This window comes from Xyrauchen texanus, chromosome 6 (genome assembly GCF_025860055.1).
Source record: "Xyrauchen texanus isolate HMW12.3.18 chromosome 6, RBS_HiC_50CHRs, whole genome shotgun sequence".
Taxonomy (NCBI): Eukaryota; Metazoa; Chordata; class Actinopteri; order Cypriniformes; family Catostomidae; genus Xyrauchen; species Xyrauchen texanus.
Window position 1 is genome coordinate 28351194 of NC_068281.1, and position 16400 is coordinate 28367593.

Here is a 16400-nt window from a genome sequence, read left to right on the forward strand (position 1 = left end):
TTTTTTTCTAATAAGGATTTTCCCCTTAAATTATGGCATTCCTCCAATGAATGAATTCCATTAGATTAAGTTGTTCTGCACCTATAGCCTACCCCAAAAAGATGTGTCTTGCTCTTCCACTTAAAACATATTTTAGCCTATTCTTAAAATGTACGCATCTATTTTTTCAATCAAAATGAAGAAAAAAAAAAGAGTAATCTGTAATAGTACTTTGGAGTAAAAAAAATAATATTTTAAGTTTTATTCATTTAATTTGGGAAAATATTACACAATTCAATCTGATATAATTTTGCTGTGAAATTAAAATGCGTAAATCTTAAAAAAAATTTAGTGTACATAATAAATCATATTATAATTAGTTATATTGCATCTACAGAATAAATCCCCATAGACTAAGGCCTTAGAATGGCTGGTGCGAATAGAATAAGCCACAATAAATTATAAAACGTGGTGTTGCTTCTATAGAATATATCCAAATAAAATATCGAATTTGGTTTAAACATTGGAAAATGTTAAATGCACATATGCACCTTTAAAACAAATCACAATGGAATTAACGGTATTGCTTCCACAGAATAAGTGCAGAATGAGAAACGTGTTGTGTTGAAGCCTCTGTGTTTGTGAAACTGTTATTGATCACATGATCCAGGGTGGTCGTGGCTGCACTGGGTGCGGGAACAGAAACTTGCACTTGGGGCGTTCTACCACCCGCCTCCCCTTTCGATAATAGCAGCACAGTTCTGTGCGTTCACCCCAGATGCGCGGATCTCCGCTATGAGCTTTGAGTACATGGTCTTGATTCATAGCAAACCAAGAGCTCAACCAACCATGGGAGCCCCTGCGTCCACTGGTCATCCTGTGGATCGTACCCCATACACAGCCCTTTTCGCTTGAGACGGAAACACAACAGGGTTGTTTTTTGGGAGTGACTCACCTCCCCTTCCCCACAGAGTTTGATTCAAAAAAGTTCACAACCAAAATGGCCGCTGATCTCATGCAGGTAGGAAAAGTTTTGTATTTCATGAAATGTTGATGTAAAGTGCGCGTCCGATTGTTTGAACTTTTGGGTATAAAATACGACATGCACGCAATGCGCCGCTCACTCTCTCTCTCTTTCAAACCACAACTTTTCTTCTTTTGGCAAGAGCTGCTGCCTCCGCCGAAATCTTATGTCACGGGAAAACAGGGAATTGGGCCTGATAAACAGTTATGACAGGAGTTTAGAGGAAAGGTTTTTACTCTGTGAAGTTGCAGTGTCTCTGGATAAAAAAAAATGCACTGATTGATTTTATGCGATGTTGTCCAAAGGAAAACTTGGTGTAGTTATGGATTAAAATTCCCAGTTGTACACACTGGGGTGATTCTTACGAAACATGTCAAGAAAATGTCCATGTCATATTGAATCTCAAATCAATATGAAATATTTAAACTATTTATGAAAATATAATGCATAAAGAAAATGAATAAAAACATTTAAAACCAGTGAGATAGGACATTTTGTTTAGCACACTTAAGCATATTTTAAATATATATATATATATATTTAAATAATTTTGAAGTTAAATAGGACCAGAACATTTTATTAAATTGAGAAAAACTTTTCCACGCAATTAAATTAAATTTTTTTCCAACAAAAAATGCATTGGTTTGAACTGACTGGCTCTAGTTGCACAAACTTAAATTAATTTAGTCAGACTTAGATAAGATGTAATTAATTGTCTTAAGTTGGTCCAACTAATTAAATTTGATTAACCTATAGTATATGCCAGGTAAGCAATCCTCAACCTAAGAACAGGCGCAAATCTTCATCACAATAGTAACTCAAAAAACTCCAGCCTAACAAACATTCCTTTTAAATGTCAATATAGCCTAACACAACATTAAACATGAACACATCTCCTCCTGTTGTTATCTTACTCAAAAATGCACAAAACACTTAGTTTCAACATTTGTTAACCCCATCCAGTCACCTGCAAAGCATGCTGGGAAATGGAAATCCCCTGCCCAGTTTAATGAAGCTACAAAAAAGTATTCATGTATAAAGTATTCATCCTAATGCAAACTGATTAAGTAAACATCAATTTTACAAATTTAATTGGATAGAACATAAAGAAACCAAGTTATGACAAAGTGTATAAAAATGTGTTGCTTTAGTTCATTTTAATTAAGTAAACTGAACAACCTGTAAAAATAATTTTTTTGAGGGCAGGTTTTGTGAGAATCACCCACTGGCTGCGTCTCAATCAAGTGAGCTGACTGCCTAGATAGGCAGCATACTTGGACATCATGCTGCATTTTTATGAAGTTTTAAGACATTTACATTTATGCATTTGGCAGACGCTTTTTTCCAAAGCGACTTACAGAGCCCTTATTACAGGGACAATCCCCCTGGAGCAACCTGGAGTTAAGTGCCTTGCTAGGTTAAGACATAACCTAAAACAGATTTACCTATAGCTAATGCACAGTTGTAACTTAACAGTTTCTGTATGTTTTTAAAATGTGTTTAAATTGTGTTTTCCTACCAAAGAAATTGTGTTGATTTGTTTTTGTTTTCGGTATTGTGGTCTTGCTCCTTTTGAACATTTTGAAGCTGTTCTTAAAGATAAACATAAGCTGTTTACAGTGTACTCTTTTTCCCTAAACGCTACTTCGCACGTCTTGCCCTGAATCCAATGGCATAGCCAAGGGTGGGCTCAGAATATTACAGCTTATTCAAATATATATTTATAAAAGTAGTTTAAAAAATGCAGAAATTCAGAATTCTTAACGTGTGAAAGAATTATTTGAATGCGGTGCTTTTTGCAGTGGAATTTTGACAATTCTAATCCAGAATTGTCAAAATAGCTAAAACAGAATAAACAAGATAAGTGCAAAATAGTGTCTGGATCCTTTAAATAAGACTCTTGAGTTAACACATTTTCTCAAAGAACATCAAACGTTTACCTGAAGTGAATTATACAGTGGTGCTATTGATACTGAGCCCATCTACATGAGAGAGGAGATGAAATGGTAGATGCTTGAAATGTATTTCCTCAGTGGTAAGGTTCAGTCAGGCTTCCTAAGCAACCAAATTGGCCCGGTTGCTAGGGTGGGTAGAGTCACGCTGGGTTAACCTCCTCGTGGTTGCTATAATGTGCTTCTCGCTCTCGGTGGGGTGTGGTGAGTTGTGTGTGGATTCCGCAGAGAATAGCGTGAAGCCTCCACACGCGCTAGGTCTCGTGCTCAACAAGCCACGTGATAAGATGCATGGATTGACTGTCTCAGATGCGTAGGCAACTCTAAACTCTATCTATCAAGCTTAAAATTAGCTGTCAAAAATGTTGTTCACCTACCAGAGATGAGTGCTACAGTTGTTAGTACTGCATGTATCCAGCCATCTTGCTTCACTGCAGTGGTTCATGAATCCATTTGTGTTTGTTTTTCTCAGAGATCTAAACTCTTTAATTTCTGGTAGCTCCAGGCAGTCAGGGAGCATCCAGCCACCGAACAACACGGTTCGAATTTTAATAACATACTATTACAATCGTATTAATAGTAAAAACGTTAATCGTGTTAAAGTCACTTTGAATTAAGTGCCTCCTGCTGTTCTGAAAGAGTTTGACATCAAACCAGAAATGTTCAAGGGGCAAAGACGTTACTTCCTTAAACCGATGAACAGTCCTTGAAATGGTCAATAACGCTTACATCAGTAAAGGACGTGAGACTGTTAATTATTGACTTTAATTCTTGCTGAATTGATTATTAGTTCTACTCCATCTATTACACTTAGTTTGATGTCCAGGAACAGACATACTCACAAGATTTCTGTATTCTGAGCTTTTGTGAATTCAGTATCTTGGAATCCTGAATCATTTGTTGACAGATGTCATTTTGCCTGTGTATTCTGGAGAGTTGTTCTTAGTTCTCAGTTTCTCAGTTAAAAAGTTGAAGATGCACTACAGCTTAATAATTTGGTTTAATATCCTGAATAAGAGGTTTTAAACAGTGTTTTTTGAAAAAATTATAAAGAAGTCGGTGTTGGTTTGATCATTCAGAGCAGAAAGCCTTAATGATCAAAACCCTTTATAACTGCAACCATTATTTTTCTACTGCAGATTGTGCTGTTTTAATATTGTCATTTTGTGACCTGAAGTGTGCAGTACAAGCGAGGAAGAGATATGGTGCTACTGGTGTTTTCCCACTGATAGTACCTAAAATGTAAGACAGGACAGAAGTTGTTTTTCCATGACCTTCAGCTGACTCATGAGTAATAGTTGTCCGCTCAAGCAGAGTCAAAACATTTACATGAGTGATTTTTATTTAGCTGATCAGCAGACAGTGGGATTTCAAGTGGGTCACATAAGCTATACAGTTTCAGAAGATTCACTATGTTTCCGCTTTTAGTGATAAGAGCAAATCTAAAGTGATTTAGATTATTTCTGATGTAGAAGCATAATCAGCAGGATAATTTATGAATTCAAATGTACAGTAGCCCAAAATATTTATTGTACACAAAGCTGAAGTGTGTAACTTTGAAGTGTGTAACTCTGTGTTCAGATATTTTCTCTTATACCAGTTTAATGTGCAGAGACAATTCTAAGTCAATAAATCACACTTAAAAAAGTTTGATTGTCACTGCATTAAATAACAAAAGAATTAAACCAATTGCATTTAATTTAAAGAAAGCATTCTTTTGAATCAAAACATTTCACAAAATATTTGTTGAGTTTTAAGTAAATCAAAAGATGTCATGCTCCAAATTAGGATGGAAGTATTTGGATGATGTCAAACAGGAACATGTATAGTTAATGTGAACCACACCTGTTACTCTGTTAGCACATCTGAACTTGAGGGTCACTGACCTCATACATCCACTAAAAATACTTTGGGACCAGCTGGTTAAAATTACAAAAAATGGAAAGAAAAGTGTTAGTTTTGAAGTTAGGTTTAGCATCATGTGTTGGCAGATGCCACTTGGTCTGTGCAATGAACTTTAGACAATTTTAAGTGTTGCTAAAGTGTCCAAAAGTGTCTATTTGGGGCTGCTGTATTTTGAATGTATAATTGTCTGAAGCGTTATTGATTGACCTCACATTCACGCTCCCCTAGACTTAGCTTAATAGATCTGCCTTGTTTTTAAGCTTTATTTATGGCTACACTGTCCCCCTGGAGGAAGATTAAATGACCCGTGTTAGTTCTCTTACATGTTGTCTGTGAGCTCTTGAAGAGCTGGTCTAAGCAGGATTTGACTCACCCACTCAGACAAGATATTCTCCCTGCTGATGTCAGTGATACTGTGTGTGTTTATGTGTAAGTGCACCTGTGTGTGTGTTTGTGTGCACATACATTAATGCACGACAGTGGGGTTAGTGTGCAGAGTGCACTAGGAGATGAATGCAGTACAATGACTCATGTTACTGCAGGCGATATTTCTGATTTAGGAGGGAATTTCCTGCAGGTGCTTACTATGGATATGTTCTTTTTTCTTTCATTTTTGAAAGCAAAGCAATTATAGCATAAAGAGTTACTCTTGGACTTTTCTCAACTAATATTGTGCATAAAGTTATAGGACATTGATATATGAGTCATAGACAGCCAAATATGTTTCATTCGTGTGTTTTTCTTTTGATTACTGTATACTTAAACATTTATTTTGTACAGGCTCACATGGTTTCGGAGCAGCTGGGCCTGGGACACAATCTTGACCTGTCTGATACCATGGTCCAACAGAAGCTAGACGAAATCAAGGAACAGATAAAGAGGGAGATCCGCAAAGAGCTGAAGATCAAAGAGGGGGTGGAGAACCTTAGAAAGGTCACCACTGAAAAAAAGAGACTGGCATATGTTGATAATATGCTCAAAAAGTCCAACAAAAAGTTAGAAGAGCTGCATCAAGAGCTGCAGGAACTCAACGCCCATATTGTGGTGAAGGATCCAGAAGATCTCCTCTTAGGTATGAACAAGGCTCCTGCCAATAAATTATTTCAACCTTACAGATTTTGAATAATTTCCATGCCAGATTTAGCCTGGCATGGAAAAATTTGAGAGGGGTCTTTTGTTTAGTGACGCAACAGTAGAGGAATGTTGCCACACGCCACACCTCTGTGTCAATCTCTTTTGTCTGTGTCTATCTATGCTGAGCAGAAATCAGCAGATCTGCTTTCAGAAAACAGCCCTCTAGTGTGAGTCCCCCATTGATGATGTCATAGTGCTCTTCTGTTGCTCAGCACTTGTCAGGACTCCAGTGAAGTGGGTGAGGCTGTAGTGACCCGGGTGAAGCACTCTGCTTTGGACAGGCCCTGCCTGTGTGTTCATCTCATACTTCTGCAGTGACTGTATTTAATGTGGCAATTGTCCATTACATGTACTTCAGGGGAAGAATGTTATTTAATTTCAACAGAAATTGAGCAACTATGTCATTCATGACATGCCATACAGTACATCATATAATGTTTCTGTAATGTTTGAATGATTGAATGCAACTGCCATTGAGTAGCTGACATAAAATACATTGTAAAGTTTACATTGTCCTGTGTTATGACATGCCGTACTCCATCCAAAACATTTCAAACTACTTTTTGCTTATTCTTTTAAAAATATTACGTATGCAGTTTATTACCCAAAAACGTAAATTGTCATAATTTACTCACACTCATGCTATTCCAAATGTGTATGGCTTTCTTTCTTCCGCTGAACACAAATACATTTTTTAGAAGAATATTCCCGCTTTTGAGTGAAATATCCCTTTAATTTAATATTTGTACTTTATCACACCAAAGGGCCATTTGAAATGAACTAGTGAAGGTAAAGAGTTGATTAAAAATTAAGAAAAACTTTAAATGAAATGGTGATTAGTCACTGAACAGAAGACATTCACTTTGTCTTGAGCATTTGTTTTTAACAATTTTAAGCTAAAATCTTGATATTGATTAGCAAAGTCCATGTTACGTGTCAACTACCTCATTACACCATCAACTTAATTAAGTCACATCAGTGGCATCAATCAATCAATGGCACTTAGCTCAAGGTTCAGTATTTATTTTTGTGTCTAACATAGTTTTTTTTTATTATTATTGTTTATTTTAGTACATTGTAAATTTGTCCAGTATTTTAAAGCCTTTTAATCTGCTTTGAGTCTCATTGTAATAGATTGGTAATCCCTGCTGTGTGGATGCATTATTCTATTATACCCTGCAGTCTCTCATTTTTAAAAACTACAACAGAGGCATCTGTATTATGTAATGATGTGACTCCATAGTCTCCAGGTGCTCAACAAAAGACAACTCTTCCTTATTAACAATTGCTTCTCATACTAAGGTGCTCTGTAAAATAAAATAATTAATGACAGACTACCTTGCATCTGCATCGAACCACCAAACAGGCAATGAAAGATTTACTACACAACCATTCAAAATACAAAAGAAAAATAGCATATCAGCACTTGAATTAAATGTAATCAGCATTCCAACTGGATTTTGTATAAATATATATATTAATATTATATATTAAATTTACATTTATATATATGTAAAATACTCTCTCCCTCTATTGCACCTGTTGCCTCAGGGTAACAAATAAATATAAATAAATCTCAAAGTATAACTCACTTTATAAATACCCCTCAATAAAGAAGAAATGACTTAATAAACCAATCAAAAGCATTGACCTGGCCACACTACATCTTGGTGCCAATTTGGCAGATTTCTGTATTGGAGAACTACCCATAGAAAAGAAAATTCAAATTAGTTGGTGAGTAAACTATATTTTTAAAGGTGCTTTCATAATGCATGCAATGAAGGGTTAAGTTTCAGTGTTGGTACATATTGATTGATGTTGTTGACATAGTTGGATTTCTGAAAGCTGACGTTCTTGGCTGTTAAAGGCAGAAGTCAAACAGGTTGCATTCATCTTTGTGAAATAGTAGGGGTGGGGGAGTTTTTCTAGTCTGGACATGAAAAGTAGTGCGGTGCTTTATTTAAATGATATTGTTTTCCTCCTTTGTGTCTGTCTCTTAAATGTATGGATTGTAACTGTTCTATAATGTGGTTGTGCACTGATTGCATTCTTGAATTTTTAAGTCCATTAGTTTACCCAATATTAAGGGAATACAGGCTTAAGAAGAATTTTGATTATTGTTATTAATGTTTACAACCCATACATATGTTTATTTTGTTTATTATATAAACTAGGCATAAGAAATGATAAATCTTGGATAAGTGCAGATTCTAAATGTCACTCTTAATGAATCTCAAAGGTCAAACAAACAAACAGTCAGTTACACTGTTGCTACATCCTTCCTGTTATTTGTGGTTAAGCTAAAAATCTGGACATTGTAGCCATAGAGAACTGCATAAAATATTTTGTTGCTCCTAGACTAAAGTCTCACTCCTGGGTAGTATCCTTTTTTATTGATCTTTTCTGGTGGTGGTGTGGCAAAGTGGTTCAAGATCTTGTCTCGTTAATCAAGGTTGTAGGTGTTATCCATCCCCATTGTGCACTCAAGCATGACACCTAACCCTAGGTTGCAACAGAAGGGTTGACCTTGGAATTTCTTTGGATGAAAAGACCTGCTAAAGCCAAGCACACACTACAAGACTCATGCGTGTCACATTTGATGTTTTGATTTGGCGACTAGTATGTGACCAAAAGTCCCAGATTATATTGTGTGCTTTAATGACTACCTACTTTTCTGCCATTCTTTTTTCCAGAGTGCTCTCTCACGCTGGACAGCCCCAGAAGTGAAGCACGAACATGCACTAGCAGCAGCAGACTAGCTGCCCTGAAAAAACAGAACGACATTGAATTGAAGGTGAAGCAGGGGGCCGAGAACATGATCCAGATGTATTCAAATGGCTCAACAAAGGTAATCTACCATTTGTTTTTATTTATTTATTCTTTCTGCTTGAGGTTTTTTGTCCGGTGATGCAGAATCCAGGATTTTTATGTTTACAAACCACATGAGAGTAGGCTCTCTGTGATACAGATGTGCAGGGAAAAGGGCCATTTAAAATTTTTCAGAAAACAAACATGTTTAAGTTATCAGACTACACAATTTTTTTATTTAAAAACTCACCATTAATGACCCAGTTTACATGTACTTAAGAAAACAGCTTACTCTAGGGTTTTTGCAGAAAGCAAAGTTTTGAAATGTCACGTAAACGTGAATCCTGTTTTCCTTGCGTCATTTAAGGAATTAAGAGAAAGTAGTTTAACACACCTAGGTTTCTGCCGGAAAAAACATGATCGCATGGGAAGTCGGCATGTTTTTTCTGAGAGTTTCAATACCCAGGATCGTATCGGTTACCTAATGTAACCTCGGTTCTCTCTAGATGAGGGAACGAGTATTGCGTAAGCTAGCTTACGCTACGGGAAAGATTAATCTTTTCTGAGATATTGAAGCCAAAAAATTATCCTTAATTTTGTATCCATTGTCAACGCAGTGCGGCAGCTGCAGACCTTGAGCGGGCTAGCTAGCGAACTCAATGGTTGCTCTGCGGCAACTGCTGCAGCCTATAGACGAGCTTGGGCGAACTCGCATCCAATGAGAGGCGTCCGCGCGCTCACTGCATCAAAGCCCGCCAAAAAGGGCGTGACTAGAGTGCATATAAGCGTAGTTCGTAGGCTAGAACCCTGGTTTTCATTGACTGAAGCGAAAAGTCGCTCGTGGCGCGAGCACGGCCGGCTACGCAATACTCGTTCCCTCATCTAGAGAGAACCGAGGTTACGTTAGGTAACCGATACGTTCTCTTACGAGAGGTTTTCTCGTATTGCGTAAGCTAGCTTACGCTACGGGAACCCATTGTCAACGCCGTGCGCACCAAGCATCCACTGTATGAGCCCCAGGGAATTAAGGGGGAATCCGGGGGAGCCCTTATGAGTGGGGAAATAAGATTTGGCCGGCAAGAATGCGGGTCAGTGTTTGTGTAATATATAAGCACATAGTGGGAAGGGAACGACAGAGCGGCGGTGCCGGTCTGTGTGGAATGTGTCCCATCAGTGCAGCTCACCAGGGGAGCTGTAGCGTATTAAACCGCTAGTAGTTTTGCCTGCAGAGTGGGCACTTCCATATTGTAAAATCTGACAAATGTGGAGGGGGAAGTCCATCCCGCTGCCACACATATGTCGTGAATGGGAATCCCGCTGGACCATGCCCACGAGGATGCCATGCCTCTAGTGGAGTGAGCCCTAATGCCCAACGGGCATGGCAGGTCTTTTGACGCGTATGCAGCAGCAATAGCGTCCACTATCCATCTAGATAGTGTCTGTTTCGCGGCGGCGAAACCTTTGGTGCACCCTCCGAACGAAACGAAAAGCTGCTCAGAGCGTCTGAAAGCGGCGGAGCGCGTGGTATACAATCTCAGTGCTCTGACTGGGCAAAGGAGATTGGCGTCGCGTTCGCTATCGGATGCTGGTAGCGCCGATAGGGAAATGACCTGTGCTCTGAAAGGAGTACCGATCACCTTGGGAACATAGCCGTGTCTAGGTTTTAAAATGACCTTGGAGTCACTTGGTCCAAACTCAAGACACGCAGCGCTGACAGACAGCGCGTGAAGGTCTCACACACGTTTGACTGATGACAGGGCAGTCAGAAAAACGGTTTTGAGTGAAAGGTATTTCAAATCCACGGATTGAAGTGGTTCGAAAGGGGGGGGGCTTTCATAGTTTCGAGAACTATAGAAAGATCCCAGATAGGAACCGATGGGGGGCGCGGGGGGTTCATCCTTCTAGCTCCCCTAAGGAAGCGGATGACCAGCTCGTTTTTTCCCCATGACTGGCCGTGCAGGGGTTCAGCGAACGCCGCAACGGCTGTCACATACACTTTGAGCGTGGATGGGGATCTGCCCTTATCCAGCAGCTCTTGTAGATATACGAGCAGCGACGACACCCCACATGTCCGCGGGTCCAGGTCTCTGTCGGTGCACCATTTTGAGAACACAGACCATTTTGACGCATAGAGTCTTCTTGTGGAAGGGGCTCTAGCGTGTATAATGGTATTTATTACTCCTGGCAGAGCGACGGGTAGTCGTTGATCACCCACGCATGCAGCGCCCAGCGCTCTGGGTGGGGGTGCCAGATTGTGCCGCGAGCTTGAGAGAGGAGATCTGCTCTCACTGGGATGGGCCACGGCGCTGTCAGTGACAGCTGCGTAAGCTCCGGGAACCATGTCTGATTCTCCCAACGCGGGGCTATGAGGAGCACCGAGTGACGCGTTTCCCTGATCCTCTGCATTACCTGTGGCAATAGCGAGACGGGGGGGGGAGGCGTAAAGCAGGCGCCTGGGCCGTGAGAGTTCTCTTCTGACGCAAAGAGGTCTATCTCTGCTCTGCCGAATAGGTGCCATAACGTCTGGACTGTTTGAGCGTGCAGGGACCATTCCCCTGGGGGAATATTGTCTCTGGACAGTCTGTCCGGGCCGTCGTTCAGGTGGCCTGGCACGTGCGTCGCCCTCAGCGAGCGCAGGTGGCACTGGGACCAACTCAGTATGCGTTCCGTCAGATGGAAAAGGTTCCTGGATCTGACACCGCCCTGATGGTTTAGGTAGGATACCACAGATCTGTTGTCCGAACGGACCAGGACGTGGTGACCCTGAATGACCGGGAGAAAGCGCACGAGCGCGTACTCGACCGCTATCATTTCCAGACAATTTATGTGAAGGAGCTTTTCCTGAACTGACCATAGGTGGCCCAAGCCCGGCGAGACACGCGGGTGCTTAGCCAATGCTGAAGCGGGCGCATGTGCAGTAAACCCAGCTGAAGTACTGCTGCGGCCATGTAACCTAGCACTCTCTGGAATTTCTTCAGTGGCGTGAGGCTGTTCATCTGAAAAGATGCGGCTAGTCGCTGAACACGGCGCTGTGTAGATAAGCGAGCCGTCATTGCCACGGAGTCTAGTTCTATCCCAAGGAAGGAAATTGTCTGACTGGGCTGTAGTGAGCTCTTGGTCCAATTGACTGCAAGACCCAAACTGTTCAGATGGCTGAGGAGAACTGCTCTGTGAGACAGAAGCTCCATATGTGACTGAGCCATAATCAGCCAGTCGTCCAAATAGTTCAGAATTCGCAAACCCTGACTCCGCAGGGGTGCGAGCGCCGCATCCATGCACTTCGTGAAAGTACGGGGTGCTAAGGACAGGCCGAACGGAAGGACGGTGTATTGATAAACCTGGCCGTCGAAGGCGAATCTCAAGAATGGCCTGTGACGGGGATTTATCTGAATCTGAAAGTATGCATCTTTCAGATCGAGAGAAATAAACCAGTCCCCCTGGCGCACATGCGCGAGGAGTTTCCTGATTGTAAGCATTTTGAACGGTCTTTTTGCAAGCACCTTGTTCAAAACCCTGAGATCTAATATGGGTCTGAGGCCGCCGTCTTTCTTGGGAACAAGAAAATAACGGCTGTAAAGCCCCGACTCGCTCAGAGAGGGTGGCACTTTCTCTATGGCCCTTTTGCACAGAAGGCTTGCTATTTCTGAACGAAGCATGCACGCTGCTTCCGTGTTCACAGTGGTTTCGAGCCGCGCTCTGAAGCGAGGAGGGCGGCGATCGAACTGTAGCAAATAGCCCTGTTGTATTGTGCTTAACACCCACTTGGATATCCCTGGAATAGCTTCCCACGCTTTGAAGCGTAACGCTAGAGGGTGAATGGCCAATTCGCTCTGATTGCCGCACACAGAGCGCTGAACAAAATGTGTGAGCGCGTTTAGTGTGTTTATGCATGATTGCTCGCAGACAGCATGAACAGGCTGTTTTGTGAGTGACTTCCCGATTGGAATGAATGGGGAAAGAGTCACATCTGTTACGTGATGCGCAAGCATAGTCATGGGCACGGGACTTACACACAGAGGAATGTTTGCTGGCCGTGTAACAGAGCGGGCAGAGAATGGGCGCGCGCACGTATTCGTGGGCGCATTTATTGACTCTAGTGCTCGAGCAGTTCGTAACCGCTTTATGTGAGCGTGCTCTGGTGGGGACACGAGACATGCTGTGCTTGTGTGCAGAAGTGAACACTGGATTGTGGGCACGTTTTCTACACATAGGGCTGGTCGTGTGACAGAGCGGCCAGAGAATGGGCGCGCGCACGCATTTGTGGGCGCCTTCATTGACTCTGACGCTCGAGCGGTTCGTAACCGCTTTATGAGAGCGTGCTCTGATAGGGGCACGGGATGTGTTATGCTTGTGTGTAGGGGCGAACACAGGGTTGTGGGCACATTTTCTACACATAAGACATGTTTGCTCTTTACAAGATTTATTTGGGTCGCCGTGAAAACGGCGTTTGAGTGCAGGCAAGCGGGCAGTGTCACCGGCTTGTTGGCTGCTAAATTCACCACTGCAGTAGCCTGAGAGAAGGGGACTGACAGGGGGCGAAGCTTTGACAGTGGTCCGGCCGCGGCGGGACTGAGCCGTCGTTTGTTCAACAAAGCTAGGAGGACTTCGGTTGTTCAGGTTTCAGCGCAATCTTAGGCCGAGGCCCGCGGGGGGGCGGTGGTCTACGGCGGCTGTCTGAGCGCGATCTGGGGCGGCCGCCCTGTCGGCGCTGGGAAGTCTGGCTTTGTTGAGCTGGGCGCTGTGAAGATGCTCGCGCAGGAGGGTGGTTACTTGGGCGGCCTGCAGAGGAGCTAGCGCGGCGAGGCAGGAAGAGATTCATGGCTTGGGTGGCTTTCTGGACTTCCGAAAAACGGTCAACAATGCCACTTACCGCGGAACCGAAGAGACCGGACGGAGAGAGCGGCGCGTTGAGGAACGTGGAGCGCTCAGTTTCTCCCATGTCGGCTAGCGTCAGCCACAGGTGTCTCTCGGTTACAGTCAGCGAGGCCATGCACTTCCCTATAGCTTGGGCTGCAGCTTTGGTGGCGCGAAGGGCGAGGTCTGTCACGCTCCTTAGATCTGTAACAGCCTCTGGGTGCCTGCCTCTCTCATCCCACTCCCGAAGAAGGTCCGCTTGGAGGATCTGCAAGACGGCCATGGAATGCAGAGCAGATGCGGCTTGGCCGGCGGCGGAATAGGCGCGGCCAACACAGGCGGAAGTAGTTCTGCAGGCCTTAGACGGGAGCACTGGTTTAGACCGCCATCTCGCGGAGGGCGGGCAAAGGTGTGCTGCTACCGAATCCTCGACCGGGGGGATGGAAGAGTAGCCCTTCTCGGCGGCGCCGTCCACTGAAGCGAGAGCGGTGGAGACGTGGGATCGAGTCCTGGCCGAGAGGCGCGTTCCACGATTTAGAGAGCTCGGCGTGGAGTTCCGGCAGGAAGGGAGCGGCCCGGCCGCTGGCGCCAGCGGTGACAGCTTTGAAGAAAACAGCCGTCGAGTCTGTTGGGAGCCTGCTCAGGGGGCGGTGACCACTCGAGCCCGAGGCGGTCAACGGCCTGTGTGAGGAGGCGTATCAGTTCCCCTTCGACTCCGGCGCAGGTCCTGCTGGATTCCTGGGCCGTTGAGGATGCTTGTGACCACTCCTCGCTGTCCGAAGCCATGATGGAACAGCAGCCTTTGTCCTCCGCCTCGCTCTCCGAGGTGGCAGCAGTGCGGCCGCTCGGCGGCAACTGCGCGTCCTGGGGGGGGCGGGGAGGGTGAACGCGATGCTCGAGGGAGGGGCTCCGGCGAGACAGTCGCTTCTAAAACTGGTTCCGGCAGCCTTTGGGAGCGGCGCTTCTTCCGGCGCGGCGAAACAGAAGGCGCGCGGCAGCTCCGGTTTTGCGTACTTCGAGTCGAGCCCGCAGGGTCGACATCGGAAGCTCCTCGCAGAGGTCGCATCCGCCGTCAGCGAGGGCGAGCTCTGCATGCCCCAGTCCCAGGCAGAGAGCGCAGATTATGTGTCGGTCTCCGGCGCTGAGAGGAGCGCGGCATGAGCCGCAGGAAGTGCGAGGCATCTTTAAAAAGACGCTCGATACTCTTTTGTGAAGTTCGCTGAGGAACTTAGCTTGCTCTAAAAAAGGATATGTTGCCGGATGGTGTAGCTCGCAGGATGGCTGAAGGTGGCGAAGACGGCCGGCTTCTTCGAGCGCTGTCCACGCTTGCTAGATGCCCCTCGAACGGCGACGCGGCTTCCAGTTCAGAGATGCGAAGAGCTTCGCTGAAGAGATGAAAATCAGGGTTCCAGCCTACGAACTACGCTTATATGCACTCTAGTCACGCCCTTTTTGGCGGGCTTTGATGCAGTGAGCGCACGGACGCCTCTCATTGGATGCGAGTTCGCCCAAGCTCGTCTATAGGCTGCAGCAGTTGCCGCAGAGCAACCAATGAGCTCGCTAGCTAGCCCGCTCAAGGTCTGCAGCTGCCGCACTGCGTTGACAATGGATACAAAATTAAGGATAATTTTTTGGCTTCAATATCTCAGAAAAGATGAATCTTTCCCGTAGCATAAGCTAGCTTACGCAATACGAGAGAACCTCATCGTAAGAGAACAGTCACTTAACGCTGACCAACCAACAAGATCAGTCTCCGATCAGACAGGTTCGCATCGGCTCCAATGTGCTTGCCTTTCCCTGTGGCACAACTGGAAGCGCATTGCGTCAGCAGCGTGGGAGATCCAGGTTCTGATCCTGCATTGAAACCAGAAGTAATCACATTTGCATAATCAGTGATGAGTACGATTAAGAGTTTGCAGTTTTCCCCACTTGCATTACATTTTTACTTCACTTATGGTTAGGTATGGAATGATATTCCGGACATTATTCAAAAGGAATTGCAAATTGTATTTGCAATTGCGTTTTCAATTTGTGGACGCATAAAATGTGACATAATCCAAACGCAATTGCAAATCGCGCATTACGGTTTGCATTTTCGTTTAAGCGAACGCACAGTGACTGCCAGATTTCAAATGGAAAAGCAAAGTCCGTTTGCAACTGTGTTTCCCATATCTTACGAGTTTTGGCCCTGTCATATTTAAATAGCAATTTCAATTACCACGTCTGCTTTTTCACTTTCTCAGCGTCGTGTATGTAGCCAACCAAAACTCAAATGGAATACTATTTTTTTTTTTTTTTTTTTTTATTGCAATATTAACAAACAGAACAAGACGATACATACAAGAAATATAAACAATCTTTCAAAACAAAAGAGAAATTATGGTTCAGAATACATTAAGAGAGGAAATGTGAAAGAAATTTAAATATATTCAACAATAGTCTAAAAAGAAAAGAGAGTAAGAGAAGAAAGAAAAAAAAAAGAAGAAGAGGGCACAAAAGAAAAAAACATTAAGAGAGAATATTAAACATGGCACTAATTCTGGACGTTTTCATTGCTTTCTTGTTAACAGAAGTTGAAATTGTATTTAAATACATCTTCAATTCTTCTTTGAAAAAGCTAAAGTGGGGTTTACTTTTCATATATTTACATTTATGGATATGAAACTTTCCAATATATAAAAGAAGGTTTATACAAAAACATGCATTAATTAGATTCTTGTCTTTAACATAAAATCCAAAAAGAA

General features: G+C 43.3%; 1 protein-coding gene across 2 annotated transcripts in view; it reads left to right on the forward strand.

Moving 5' to 3' along the window:
• The first annotated feature begins 680 nt into the window (after positions 1-680).
• Positions 681-16400, forward strand: part of LOC127644947 (serine/threonine-protein kinase N2-like) — a 34883-nt gene continuing 19163 nt past the window's right edge. For both annotated transcript variants that reach the window (XR_007970758.1, XM_052128403.1), the window contains exons 1-3: positions 681-1000; positions 5641-5932; positions 8688-8842. Coding sequence is in view for 1 of the 2 variants with exons in the window: in XM_052128403.1 (XP_051984363.1) it covers positions 980-1000; positions 5641-5932; positions 8688-8842 (468 nt within the window). In the remaining variant the exon portion in view is untranslated. The remainder of the gene's footprint in view (positions 1001-5640; positions 5933-8687; positions 8843-16400) is intronic.